This window comes from Canis lupus, chromosome 3, assembly GCF_011100685.1.
Source record: "Canis lupus familiaris isolate Mischka breed German Shepherd chromosome 3, alternate assembly UU_Cfam_GSD_1.0, whole genome shotgun sequence".
NCBI lineage: Eukaryota > Metazoa > Chordata > Mammalia > Carnivora > Canidae > Canis > Canis lupus.
In genome coordinates, this window is record NC_049224.1 from 41,862,749 (window position 1) to 41,877,714 (window position 14,966).

At 37.6% G+C, this 14,966-nt stretch overlaps 1 protein-coding gene and 1 long non-coding RNA gene across 8 annotated transcripts in view; both read right to left on the minus strand.

Moving 5' to 3' along the window:
* LRRC28 (leucine rich repeat containing 28) overlaps window positions 1–14,966 on the minus strand; it is a 159,124-nt gene that overhangs the window by 141,150 nt on the left and 3,008 nt on the right. For 4 of the 7 annotated variants that reach the window (XM_038532699.1, XM_038532693.1, XM_038532694.1 and 1 more), the window contains exon 2: window positions 13,583–13,810. In XM_038532699.1, the coding sequence (XP_038388627.1) occupies window positions 13,583–13,750 (168 nt within the window). In that variant the 5' untranslated portion in view covers window positions 13,751–13,810. The remainder of the gene's footprint in view (window positions 1–13,582; window positions 13,811–14,966) is intronic. The other 3 variants (XM_038532698.1, XM_038532697.1, XM_038532696.1) reach the window with 1 other exon arrangement.
* Window positions 6,670–8,194, minus strand: LOC119876135. The gene is made up of 3 exons (XR_005356927.1): window positions 8,129–8,194; window positions 7,521–7,620; window positions 6,670–6,835 (listed from the first exon to the last, which is right to left on the minus strand). It is a non-coding gene; the product is annotated as an uncharacterized LOC119876135 (long non-coding RNA).

Here is a 14,966-nt window from a genome sequence, read left to right on the forward strand (position 1 = left end):
GATATATAAATAACTTTTACCAAAAAAAGCCCCAAATAACCCAATTTGAAAATGGGCAATGATGTGAGTATTCTCTAAATATAAGCAAATGACAAACAAGCACATGAAAAGACACTCAACGTCATTATCATTAGGAAAATGCAAATCCAAACTACAATGAGGTATCATCTTACACCTACTCACTTCACACCCACTGTTGTAATAATATTTTAAAAACCGGAAAATAACAAGTGTTGGTGAAGAGATGAAATCTAGAACCGTTGTACCTTGCTGGTAGAATTGTTCAGCAGTTCCCCAAAAAGTTAGAGTCATCATATGACACCATTCCACATCCAGGTATATACCCAAAATAATTAAAATATAAATGTACACCACATATTCATAGCTGCACTGTTCACAATACCAAAAAGGTAAAAAAGAGCCCAGTGTCCATCAATGGATGAATGGGTAAATAAACTGTGGCATGCACATACAATGAGATCTTACTGAGCCATAAAAAGTAATGAAGAGCTGATCAATACACTACAACTTGGATGAACTCTGAGAACTTTACTAAGTGGGAGGAAGCCAGACGAAAGGTCACATACTGAATAATCCCATTTATATGAACTATCCAAAATAGACAAATCCATAAAGACAGAACACAGTATGATGGTGACCAGGGCAGGGGTGTGGTAGGGAATGGGGAGAAACTGCTTAATGGGTAAGGCGTTTTACTTTGGATGGAAATATTTGGAACTAGACAGGGGCAGTAGTTGTACAACACTGCGAAGATACTAAATACTACTGAATTGTTCATTCTGAAATGGTTCATTTTACATTAAGTGAATTTCATCTCAAAAATTACTACTATTATTTTTAAAGATTTTTATTTATCTGAGAGAGAGGGAGCACAAGCGGGGTAGGGGCAGAGGGAGAGGGAGAAGCAGACGACCTACTAAGCAGGGAGCCAGAGAGATGCAGGACTCTATCCCAGGACCCCAAGATCATGACCTGAGCCAAGGTCAGATACTTAACCACCTGAGCCACTCAGGTGTCCCTTTATAATTTTTCAATTAAAATAAAGTTAATGAAGTTTTGGTATTGAGGGGGAAAAGGAACCTCACTTATAATCACAACATTACTCAACAAACTTTTTTTTTTTTTTAAGATTTTATTTATTTATTCATGAGACACACAGAGAGAAAGAGGCAGAGACACAGGCAGAGGGAGAAGCAGGCTCTATACAGAGAACCTGATGTGGGACTTGATCCCAGGTCTCCAGGGTCACGCTCTGGGCTGAAGGTGGGGCTAAACTGCTGAGCCACCCGGGCTGCTCACTCAGTGAACTTTCTAGTTGGATCAGTAATTTGATGTCACTGCTTCTGAGCAAGTATATCAGTGTGAGTCAAATGTTATGTGTTTATGTGGGAACAACAAAGGTAGACCTCTTTTGCTGCCCACAACATAGCCCGTTCCTCCTCCTGTATTTCTCTTCCTTTTAATATTTATCATAGAGCAGTATTCCTCCACAGAGTCAGACACTAACCAGAAGACTTACAGGAACAGAGAGCTAACCAGCACATCCTTTCATCTTCTGCAGTACTATAAAGACTTTCCAGAGTCCTGCTACCATTTGCTCCCTATTGTCCTTTACCATTTACCCATTTGTCTTTTGCTTAACTCCCTGTTAATTACTCATTTTCCTCTTTTTAAATTTCTCTCCAGATAAACTTTAAGTGGCCCAAAACAAACACTTGTCCTATTTCCTTGGTGTTTCCTGGAGACAGAAAAACACAGTAGGGTTCTCAATACCTGCAATGACCAACAACACATCTCTGGTGGTGAAGTTAATTTCTTCTTAAATGAGTGGCACAAAGAAATGCTATTACCTATGGTTTTCATTTGACTTACTCTACAAAGCATTATACACTTTTCAGGGAGAAAATGGGATATACAGGAAGAAAGGAGGTGCTAGAGAGAAAAAGGGACAAGGAAAAATGTGTTTGAGAGCATTAATAGCTCACTAACCCCTCTTGCTAAAAGACGACCACTCCTATCAAGTGCAATCACTGATAGATCAAGTACCACACTGTAAGTTTACATATGTTTTGTAAGCTAACACTGACATCTTGTTTCCCAGGGGGGAAAAAAATGTGACCATGCTGTGCAAATAATGGGTAATCTATTCATAAGCAATAAGAAAAAAGATAATCCAAAACCTATGTCAGGGTTTTATGGGAAAATGCTGATTTTGCTTATTTGGAAATATGAGCCTAACATCTTTCATTCTTTGTGTCCAAAAGAAAAGCAATGAAAAGTCTGTGCAAATATTCAAATTTCTTGGAGTTTCTCCTCCAAAGTAATCAGCCCAGTACTTCGTGTCCTGAGTTCAATAAAACAAAAATCCATTGGAAATTCACAGAATGCTTGAATATAAAGCATTACAATTATTATAATTAACAAAGCCACTTCAAAAGGGAAAGGGGAAAAATGAGGTAAAGAAAATTTTGCAAACGTGCAAACAAGTTCTTTTGTTTTTGTAGTTGTCTTTGAGGTGCCTAAAAAGAACGCTGAAACAATTTTTCTTCACTGCTTTGCACTACAAATATCTATCACCACTACAGTTGCATTTTGACTTTTTTGACAAAAATGATAAAAATTACATTACTGTTTTTCAGGTTTTTACTTAAATTCCAGGTAGTTCACATATACTGTAATTTTTTTCTGATTTTTTAAAAGATTTTTATTTATTTATTCATGAGAGGCAGAGATATAGGCAGAAGGAGTAGCAGGCAGACTCCCTGCGGTGGGGAGCTCAATGCAGGACTTGATCCCAGGACCATCACCTGAGCCAAAGGCAGATGCTCAACCACTGAGCCACCCAGGCATCTCAATGTACACTGTAATATTAGTTTCAGGTACAGAATTTAGTGATTCATCATTTCCATATAACACCCCGTCCTCATCACAAGTGCCCTCCTTAATCCCCATCACCTATTTAGACCATCTCCCTACCCATCTCCCCTCCAGCAACCCTCAGTTTGTTCTCTGTAGTTAAGAGTCTGTTTTCTGCTTTGCCTCTTTTTTCCCATGTTCATCTGTTTTTCTTAAATTCCATGTATGAGTGAAATCATATGGTACCTGTCTTTCTCTGACTTAACTTCGCTTAACAAAATACACTCTAGCTCCATCCATTTCATTGCAAATGGGAAGATTTCATCCTTTCTGATGGCTGAGTAATATTCCATTGTGTGTATATGTATGTGTGTCTGTTATGTGTATACACACATCTTCTTTATCCATTCATTAGTCAACAGACATTTGGGCATTATTGATTTTAATGTGTTCTTTTTCCCAAACCAATAGAACTTTCTGCAATGATAGAAATATCCCCTATCTTACCCTGACATGGTGGCTACCAAGCATTTAAAAAGTAGTTATAATCACTAACGAATTAATATTACTTCATTACAATTGAGCATTTATAGAGGCTAAAGTTATGTTCTTAAAAAAAAAACAACAAGAATATATTAAGTATTTGCAAAACTGCCAAAATGTAGAAACTGAAGACCATTATTTTTTACTTAGCAAACACCCCTACAGAAAATATGCTAAAAAAAATTAAAACTGTACATTCAGTATATTTACAAAACTAAAGTGTGCATTTGGATTGTGATAAAAATTTAATTACCAAGGAAAACATTTTTTAAAAGAAGAAAAACAAAAATTACTGACATGACTCTTGAAGTATTAATCTCAACAATATTTGTTTAAAAATGTAAGTTAAATAAATATCATAAACAAGGGTTGAAAGTTAGAGAATCGTTTGCTCCTACTTTCTATTTTTTTAAAAAACCTATTTAATATGCATCCAATAAGTATTTTATGAATGGAATGCTCAAAGCAACAGGAAAGTACACATACCAAAAAGATTAAACATTTACTCCCATAAAACCAGATGAAACATTAAAAATTACACATAGCATGAATAATTCTGTTAGGATTATGACATAATTTTTTATTGGGGGAGCATAGCTCAAGCTCAATGTATAATATTTCAAATGTCTCACTTATATATGTATTTGTTGACTGATTTGATGGGGCTAACATTTAGAAACTGGTACCTCATTTTCAATGCACAGGTGTGCATTGTAATGAATGCTTGAAAATGAATTTCAACTTGTGGAAACACATACATAGCAATGGCTTTTGAGCCTTCAACTTGCAAACAGAACCTTTCCAGTGCACAAGGATATATAGTCTGGTATAAGGGAAAGAACTCTATGCCTGCCACCTCTTCCTAAACCCTCCCTTCCTAACTCCCAAGGCAGAAACTATGAGTCACATAGAGTAGGCTAAATCATGCTCCCTATATTTTAAGAAAGTATAGAATGACACATTTCAAAACCATTTATATCAAGAAGAAGAGTAACACAGTGAACCTCAGAGGTACACTTCACAGAAGTTAACTAGGAAAACTCACTTAACATGGAAATACCTCATTGCTCTGCCATGGTTAAATGGAGTTAAAATTTAACTACATGATGCTAGACTAGAAATGGGTCATCAATTAATACCTGCAGGATGAAAATGAAAGACTACATGACCAATTAGGAGACCTGGTATTTGCTCTAACTGGCCGTAAAAAGTGACTTTGGACCTACCCACTAACCTTTTCTAAGCTTACTTTCCTCAAGAAGAAGAGCTATCTAAATTATCTATAAAGCCCCAACTAGCTTTGAAATTCTATGATCTAGCTTTGAAATTCTATGAACTTAAACAGAATTAAGTTATAGGTCAGACATTCATTTTCCAAACTATTTCAAATACTTTGGTAGCTATTTGACAGGAACTGTCAATTAACCAGAAACAATGAAGGGGAAAAATGATGAAATCTGAAAATCCAGTATGAAAAGCAGTTTTTGGTTTATAACAAAACTCGTACTCTTCAAGTATATGTATTACGTATATGTATTACTGAGATAGGATATATTTGTAATGAATGTCCTGCAGGACAGTATCATATATACACATCAGGATTAATACAAAAACAGAGCATTTGAATGCTTTTACCACTTGACATGACTATTTCCACACATTCAATTTAAGAAACAATTAAGATGCAGAGCACCTAGATGGCTCAGTCGGTTAAGCATCTGACTCTTGATTTCTGCTGAGGTCATGATTTCAGGGTTGTGAGATCAAGCCACATATCTCTGGGCTCAGTGGGGAGTCTGCTTGAGATTCTCTCTCTTGCCCTCTGCCCCTCCCCTGCTCTCTCTCTCTCTCTCTCTCAAATAAGTAAATCTAAAAACAAACAAAAACAAAGATAGTTTTAAGTAGAACTAACTCAAGGACAGAGCAACTGCAGTGATTATGGAGGCTCTGTATTCTAACAGTGGTTGAAGCTGGAAGGGCCCAACAAATTACAGAAAAACAAGAAGCCCCTCCTTATTTGGAATTCAAAGTGAATCAAACAAAAACAAAACTTAATTCCCTCTCCCACATTCTTCTGCCTCACTTGATGGCAGGATGCTCTTTTACCACTTTCTGTCTGCTTTCCCTTCAGGGTATTCTTATGTTCATTTAATCCAGATCCTATTTTTTCCAAATTCCAAAGGGGGTGGAGGGCACAGTTATGTAACTTTCCCAGACTTCGACCCCTTTCACCCTTAACCCAGCCACCCGTTGTAGGAGCCATCAATGTCAACAGCATAAGGACGGGCATCACCATCCTACCATCCTTATATCCATCAAAATATCTAGACTCACTGATTAATACAACTTGAGAGCCAGCTAACATCTGAGTGGTACTATATTCAAAAATCTCATTTGAGGTGGTTTTTTTTTTTTTTTAAGATTTTATGTATTTTAAGATTTTATGTATTCATTTGAGGGGGGAGAGGGAGAGAGAGAATGTGCACAAGTAGGGGGAGAGACAGAGGCAGAAGCAGCAGCAGACCCCCTGCTGAGTGGGGAGCCCCCCCTCAGGGCTCAATCCCAGGACTCTCGGATAATGACCTGAGCCAAAGGCAGACACTCAACTGACTGAGCCACCCAGACACCCCCAATGATCTTATTTTAATTGTTTTTTAATTGTAAAAATATGTAGTGAAAAATATATAAAATATAAACCAAACTTAATAGAACCTTTCCTTCTACATACTTCCAGCTCCTACCCCCATTCTCTTGCCTGCCCCCATCCACAGCTACAATCACTATTAAGTTTGATCTATGCCCTTTTTAATGCCTTAGCTTATTGCCTATAAAATAGGGATAATAGTGCCTACCTCACAGGATTGTCTTGAGGATTAATTAACTTAATACACGTAAATTAAGACAGCATCTGGAACTTACTAAAGACTCAAATGATGTAAGATGCTGTCATATTTTAACAAATCCCATATTGATGAACATTTAGGTTTTCACAATTTTTCATTATATCCAATGCTGTGATAAACAAACTGGCTTGCTTGACTTTTTTCAATTATATAAATTCTTATAAGTGAAAAATGCTGATTCAAACACATACTTATGCAAAATGTTGTCAGATGTGGTCAAACCACACACCAAAAATATTCAGCAAGTCCCCTCCAACTGATAGTATGTGAGAGCATTTTCTTATTGTCTTCCACATCAAGTATCTTCAACACTAGATATTAGTCTTTGCCAATCTAATAGGTTAAAGATGATCAATGTTTTACCTTACATTGGAAGTTATACATCTTTTTTGTGTTTCTCTCATGATTTGCTTGCCTGTTTATATTTATAGGGAAGGTCAAGAATGCTTTCTTCTGTGTCAACAGGAAAGGAACCACTTCTTGCCTTACACGCTGTGCTAATTCAGAATGTTCTAAAATGAACAGAACTTTTCTTCCCTCCAATCCCAGCAGCATATCACTGTTAAGTTTTCTCCTATTGCATAGATTAATTACTCAATCAAGATCCATCTGCTGGGGCAGCCCAGATGGCTCAGCGGTTTAGCACCGCCTTCAGCCCAGGGCCTGATCCCGGAGACCCAGGATTGAGTCCCACGTCAGGCTCCCTGCATGGAGCCTGCTTCTCCCTCTGCCTGTCTCTGCCTCTCTCTCTCTGTGTCTATCATGAGTAAATAAATAAAATCTTAAAAAAAAAAAATCCATCGGCTGTCATTGCTTATACATAAGCCAAACTCCCCTCTTTCATTAAAAGATGTCTCTTTCTTGTCCTTTCATATTTATAAATAAAATTGGCAACTGATGAGAGCTCCATTAGTATTTGGGTAGGTCATTCTTTCATGTCCCCATGAAAATCTCCTGTTCTTCTCATTAAGAGAAGTTGACAGGTCCATTAAGTGATTTTGCTTTCAAGTTGAGATTTCTTTTTTTCCCCAAGTCTCTTTTATTTTATAAATAAAAAAACTGAGGTCCAAAGAGGTTAAGCACATAGGACCCAGGGGTCTATTATCTCCTAACGTCAGGTTTTGCTCCCAAACACTGAAACACCCCCTTTCTGAGGCTATAGTCCTCAAATGTTTCCACTGCTAATTCCCTACCTACCTTCCAGGAACTTCCAAGTTAGGAGTCAGAACTGGTGATTGCAGCTTCCAAGCCATAGTTTCTCTCCAACTCTTACGCTCCAGCTTTTCTGGTGGGGGAACTGAGGGGGGGATAGGGGTAGTCTTCACCTCAGCCTCCTTCATCCTGCACACCATACCTGGCCTTTGCCTGAAACTTCTCCACATATTAAGTTTCTCTCCACAACCACATGTTCCATGCCCCTAGCTCACTCAGGCATACATGATACATGTTTGTGGATCCTTTGGTCCCTCTATTCTGTTTATTCACTCCTTTCTTTCTTTGCCTGCCCTCCAGCTCATGTTCCATATCCCATCATCTGTGTCCCCAGTCACTCCTGCCAAGTTCCTGAACCTCCTTAGTCCATCTGCACTTGGGTTGTATCCACCTGAAAACAATCTAAGCCTGCAGGAATGCAACAGTGCACCTTCTTCATACCCCAGACAGGTGGGTACTGCTGGAGAAAATCCCCCAAGTAAGCAGATGGCTCCACCGTGAGCCTAGCAACCGACAGCTAGCTAATGCCAACGATCCTACTATCTTTCTCTAGCCAAACTGCCATGTGATTCTTTACAACAATCATTTCAAACCTGCGTTCTCTACAAATCTTCACTCCCCAGGCAGTTGGCCTTGCCAGATAGAATGTAGAATTTTCATGTCAGCTGTGCTAAATTAGTGGCTCTCAATTCTACTCTGTGGTTTCCTAGACAATCCATACAGTTCCTTAGAAGGGAAGACCGTACGGATTAAACAAGATTCTCGCCTATCCCATCCCTTAAATAAGAATAATTTCAGTGTACCTATTTTACTTAGTGAATTTTCTGAATAAATGTTTCTGCTAAAAGGAGTTTGAAAACATTTACTAGATATTACATATCCCACCCACGTCGGGGTTGGTTTAGAGAACATCAATATGCAAAGCAAACAAAAGGAGAGCTTTTCTGGTGGAAGTGGAGACATACTACTGCTCAGTCTCCCCATAATTCTCTACCTCGACCCTACTTAGGAACTATCAGGCTCTGAAGAACACATTTAAAAAACCACTGCTCTAGGCAAAATAGGCACCTAGACTTGTCCCCTGAACTTTTTGCCTTTGAGTCATAGTTCATACTTTCCCTTTAGCTTGAGATGTCAACAAATGAAAATTCCAGGAGAATTCCATAAGACTTTGTTCCAAGTCAGTGCCTTGAAGAGTATAGAGTATACAGTAAGTACTCAATAAATACATGTTGAATGAATACTGTTCCTCCTAAACTCCTGCCAATGTCATTCTTCAGTGTGAATGTAAACAGCACCTTCTTCAAAAACTCTTCTACAATCCTGCTACATAGAATTAGATTTTGTGTTCTACAAATGTTGGGCATTGGGCCAGGCATAGAGATACAAAATTTAAGACAAAGTCCCTTTCCTCAAAGGCTCTCAGTCTGGAACCTTTATGCCTGTATTGATAGTCCTTATATTAATCTACTTTATATTCATTTATTTATTCATTCAACAGTCATGTGAATATGTATCACTTGACAAACACAGAACCTATATCTCCTATTCTCCTATTTATCCTCTAACTCAGCCACAAAGGTGAGATTTCACAATTCTTGAACTGCATTTAAAATAGCCATAGACAAATTCTTTAAAAACATTTTCTAAGATGAGTGTTAGGAGCCAAAATTATGTTTCCTAATACTACTTATTCACCTATTAATTGCATAACTGAATTCCTATATAAATTGATTCATGCTTTTAAAAGTTTTAAGATTTCCCAGTTATACAAATAAGTGGTAATACTGTATAATGAAATACAGTTGACCTTTGAACAACATAGGTTTATAAAACATGGGTCTACTAATACATGAATTTTTTTCAATAAATACAGTACAACACTGTATTTTCTATTAAGCTTGTTTGTTTATTTGAGAGAGAGAGAGAGAGCATGCACCAGTTCCCACATGTGGGGTTGGGGAGGGAAGGGCAGAGGAAGAGGAAGAGGAAGAAGAGAATCCCAAGCAGATTCCCTGCTGATCCCAGAGCCCACAGGGCTCAATCTCGCAATGCTGAGGTCATGACCTAAGTTAAAATCAAGAGTCAGATGCTCAACCAACTGAGCCACTCAGGCACCCCCTTATGATTTTCTTAATAACACTTTTTTTTTTTAAGATTTTATTTATTCATGAAAGACACAAAGAGAGAGGCAGAGACATAGGCAGAGGGAGAAGCAGACCTCCTGTGGGGAGCCCAATGCGGAATTTGATCCCAGGACCCTGGGATCACACCCTGAGCTGCAGGCAGACACTCAGCCACTGAGCCACCCAGGTGCCCCAGTAACATTTTCTTTTCTCTAGCTTACATTATTATAGTAACAGTACATAATACATATTACATGCAAAATATGTGTTAACTGTTTAAGTTATCAGGAAGGCTTCTGGTCAACAGTAGGCTATATTGGAGTCAAAAGTTACACATGGATTTTCAACTGAGCAAGGGGTCAGCACCCCTAACCCTGGCATTGTTCAAGGATCTGATGGTACTGATAAAAGTACTTTAAGATGGGGTGCCTGGGTGGTGCAATTGGTTATGTGTTGGACTCTTGGTTTTGGCTCAGGTCATGGTCTCGGGTTGTGAGATCAAGTCCTGCATTGGGCTCACGCTAAGCACAGAGTCTGCTTCAGACTCTCTCTCCCTCTCACTCTGCTCCTTTCACGTATGTGCTTTTTCTCTCTCTCTAAAATAAATAATCTTTAAAGAAAAAGAACCTTAAAATGTAAAATGTGCCTACCCATTGATCCATTAATCCTACTTTTAAGATTCACTCCTAAACACAAACACACATGCACATACAAAGATGTGTACATATCTCTTGCCCTAGAGGTTAGTGGAATGAGAATACCAGGAAGTAGAAAGAGAAATTGGCAAATAAGTATGTGTAGTATGATTCTATTTTGTTGTTTAAGAAGGAGATAAAGTATATAATTACATAAATAAAAGCAAAGCAGTAGGACCTACCCAAACTATTAACACTGATTATTCCACAGTATAAAACTGGATGAAGAGACAGCTACCTTCCAATGTTCCTCTATGTTCACTGATATTAGGGCATGTATCATTTTGTATTTAAAATATGAAAAGTTTATTCTTTTAAATGTATAAAAAGAGCTTTTACTGTATTTTAGTTTTAATACAGGCATTCCCCAAATTCTGAGCATTTAACATACAATCATCCTGCAAAACATATACCACGGCCATACCAAGAAAAAAAAAGGAAGAAGGGCAGAGGTGGTGCATTAGTGACTTCTCTTCTCACAGAAAGGTTTCATACTGTACAGGGTGGGGAAAGAAGGAGGGGCGGATCCCTGGGTGGCTCAGGGGTTTAGAGCCTGCCTTTGGCCCAGGATGTGGTCCTGGAGCCCCGGAATCAAGTCTCACATTGGGCTTCCTTCATGGGGCCTGCTTCTCCTTCTGCCTGTGTCTGACTCTCTCTCTGTGTCTCTCATGAATAAATAAATAAAATCTTTAAAAAAGAAAAAAAAGGGAGAGGGGAATACTAAGGAGAAATGATGTAAACAGATAAAACAATGTTAATTAAAAAATAATAAAACAAGGTTAATTAAAAAAATAAAACAATGTGAAAATGGAAATTATTTTTTTTTAAACTTTTATTTATTTATGATAGTCACAGAGAGAGAGAGAGAGAGAGAGGCAGAGACACAGGCAGAGAGAAGCAGGCTCCATGCACCGGGAGCCCGATATGGGATTCGATCCCAGGTCTCCAGGATCACGCCCTGGGCCAAAGGCAGGTGCTAAACCGCTGCGCCACCCAGGGATCCCTGAAAATGGAAATTATTGACAAGAATTCCAAGCTTCCTTAAAAAAAAAAAAAAGGTCAAAACCCATAATGCATTAACACACCATCAGGGATCCCTGGGTGGCGCAGCAGTTTGGCGCCTGCCTTTGGCCCAGGGCGCGATCCTGGAGACCCAGGATCGAATCCCACATCAGGCTCCCGGTGCATGGAGCCTGCTTCTCCCTCTGCCTGTGTCTCTGCCTCTCTCTCTCTCTATGTATGACTATCATAAATAAATAATAATAAAAAAAAATGTTTATTAAAAAAAAAAAAGACACCATCGGTTTCCAATAACGTGTTTTTGCCCCTCCCCTTTAGACAGCATTGTAGTTGCAAGTCAAATTCCATATATTTAATCCTCTTTAGGAAATATACTTATATCAATAACACAAACAAACATTCTAAATGCCTGAAGTCACTAGTTAGAGCACCCTAGGATAAGTACTACTTCATCTGCTTTCAAAACCTGTGTGGTAAGCCATTCCCAGACTATACTGGATATGTTAGCTGTCTTATGTCAGTCCTGAGAGGGAAGGGGAGGCCACTATGTTTCCTACCACCCTGATATCTGTACAACACTCTAAAATTTAAAAGCTCTTTGATACACATGAATCAAATGTTCTAGCTCATTAAAAAGCATTCAAATAAAACACATACAGCTATCATTATAAACATATGCAACAATTTAATCTTTGAACAAAAAGATGGCAAACCATGAACTTGAAATGGATGCTTATGAGCTATTATGAATGCTGGTTACAAATGTAGAACAGATACCTAAATATTTTCATTAATTGAAAACTGCAGCTGAGAAACTGCCACAAATCCAAAAACTCACTGTTAACTTTCATAAATGAAAGCTGATTTCTTTGAGCAAACTCTCGGTGGACTTTGACTAATAATTAAGACATAATTCACCCACAACTTTTCATTTGTACATCAATAACATACATGGGAAAATCTGGGCTATCATCCTTGACAAATCATTTCTCACAACACTTGGAAAATACAGTTTCACCTCATGCAATTATGATTTTGCAAAAAGGATTAATATAACTGTATTACTAAAGTTTAAGATAGTTGAAGTTTTAAAACTGAAAAATCTACTTTAAAAAAATCTAACTAGGCACTCAAAATAACATATATGCCAACATGCCGAACACAAAAAATGAAAGATGTATTTCCATGTACTGTCAGAAACAGCAAAGATAAACAAATTTAATGCTCTCTACTCATCAGAGGTAATTTAGACAGATTGAATAAAACTTTTCCAGGAAAACACTCCATTTAAATGAAGCCGGTAAGGCATACTTTCAGATATTTAGGATAGACCAATATAGAGAAGGGATTGAAAAATAGGTCTGTTCACAACAAGATATCATAAAACAAGTAAAAATAAGAATTCGAATGTAAGACTCAAATGAAATCAAGTGATAATCAGAAAAGGCCACATAAAGGACATCCATTTAAAACAGAGACCAAATTTCACAATGTGAGTGGGAATAGAAGCCAGAGTAGGACATCCTCTTGAAAAAATTTTAACCCTATACATAATAAAAATGTAAGGCTATAGTAATAACTGTGCACTTATTCTCACAACACAAAGAGTGAATTAAATGTTGCTTTTGTGGCAAAAATTCTTCCAATAAACTGGATGATAGCCCAATTTAACATCATTTGATTTTTCACAGTGTAACCATAAAGGTTTTTTTGTTTGGGAGGGTTTGTTATGCTCTTCTTCCCAAAAAAAGAAAGGCTACATCAAGCTTCCCAAATGCCTGTCTTAATATTTTAATCTTCAAATCATCTTTTTAAACGCCTCTAACTCAGGTCAACTTTGTTGGCCTTTCTCTTTACTTTTTAACTTGTCCATTGGATATGGTTAACATCCAGAAATCCTCTTGGAAGTTTATCACACAAAGACAGCAGAGACAGATGCATGGGCTAAGTGAAGAGGGGTTTTGGAAGAGACTACTTGTAGGAGTGGTACATTTTGTGAATATTTTGCTTTCCTATACAACCCTTCCTTCAACCTCATCCTGCAGGGACTTGGATAATGAATCCTCCCTGTACTTGCATTTTTATTACCTGTTTATATAAGAAGAAGGGATATGCATCTTAGTCTGCATATCTTAGATTTTGTAAAATATATATTGGTCAGGCCCAGATTCTAAATGATTTTTTTAAATGCAATATAATACTGTACCAAGGTTGTAAGGGAGTTCCTTTTCATATAGAGCCTCTCCAAGTACTGTAGTCCCTCATCTTTCAGTAACTCCAATGGAAAATGGTGCAGATTCCTATAATTTAAGAACAAATTCTTGTGCTTTTCCAGCTTTGCCACAGAGATCGTCTTACAGAGTTCAGATGCCATGACTGAACATATCCCATCAGGCACACTGCAGCACTACATCTTGTCAAAATTGGTCCATTTCTAAAGAGAAAAAGAAATTGAATAATTAAGATACTGTTCATCAGCATTGCCAAATAAACCACTTAGCACACATGACTATTTGCAGACACCAAAAAAAGAATTACACATTCAATCTCTGTATTTGTTTCTTTCCTAACAACTAAATTTATCACACATATATAGGAGATTAAAATGAGCAACTATTGGGAATCCCTGGGTGGCTCAGTGGTTTGGCGCCTGCCTCCGGCCCAGGGCGTGATCCTGGAGTCCCGAGATCGAACATCCGGCTCCCCGCGTGGAGCCTGCTTCTCCCTCGGCCTGTGTCTCTGCCTCTCTCTCTCTCTCTGTGTCTCTCATGAATAAATAAATAAATAAATCTAAAAAAAAAAAGCTACTTTTTATTAAAAATGCCCTCACTATTTAAGCTTACTTAGCACTTAGCAGCAACAGTCCCAAATGGAAAAAAAAAAAAAAATAGTTCTTCAACTTCAAACAGGAATGTCTAACAGAAAGAAACCAGTTTCATAACCTGCAACCAAAGATAGCTGAAAAATCAGATACAGCAAACCCATTTCCTTCTTGAACTACCCCATTTTATGTTCAGCTTAAGGGATTTCAAAAATATTGATAAATACATACAAAATAGATCACTGACAGCTTCGTTTTCTTTATTTCTTACTATCTTTAGAATATTGTCCTATATTCTAATTTTTTTATCTCTTTATTTTCTTTCTTCTTAGCTTTGAGGATTATCAGAAGTAATAAAGAATCATGTCCAGGACGATATGGTTTTATTATCTCAATGAAAGAAGAAATACTGTGCTAGGAAATAAGAACCTTGTGTTATTTTATTACTATCTTTCCAAGCCTCAGTTGCCTAATATAAAAAATGGAGACAGCAATTTATTGGTACAGACCAGAACCCAGAACAGATTAAATTCCCTTCTACCTCTGAAAGTGACAGGGTAGGAAGAGAAATAACATTTGCCATCTTATCAGCAAGGAACAGGGCAAAAACAAATTTCATTCACAATCACTTAACATAAGAAGAAACAAACTCAGAGCTTCAGTAATTTGTCCAAGGTCAAACAGCTCATAAAGGCTAAAAGCAAAGATTTTTTCCCCACCTTGGGGTAGAGATGAGGCTGTTCCATGTATTTTAAAACCTGGGTTTTCT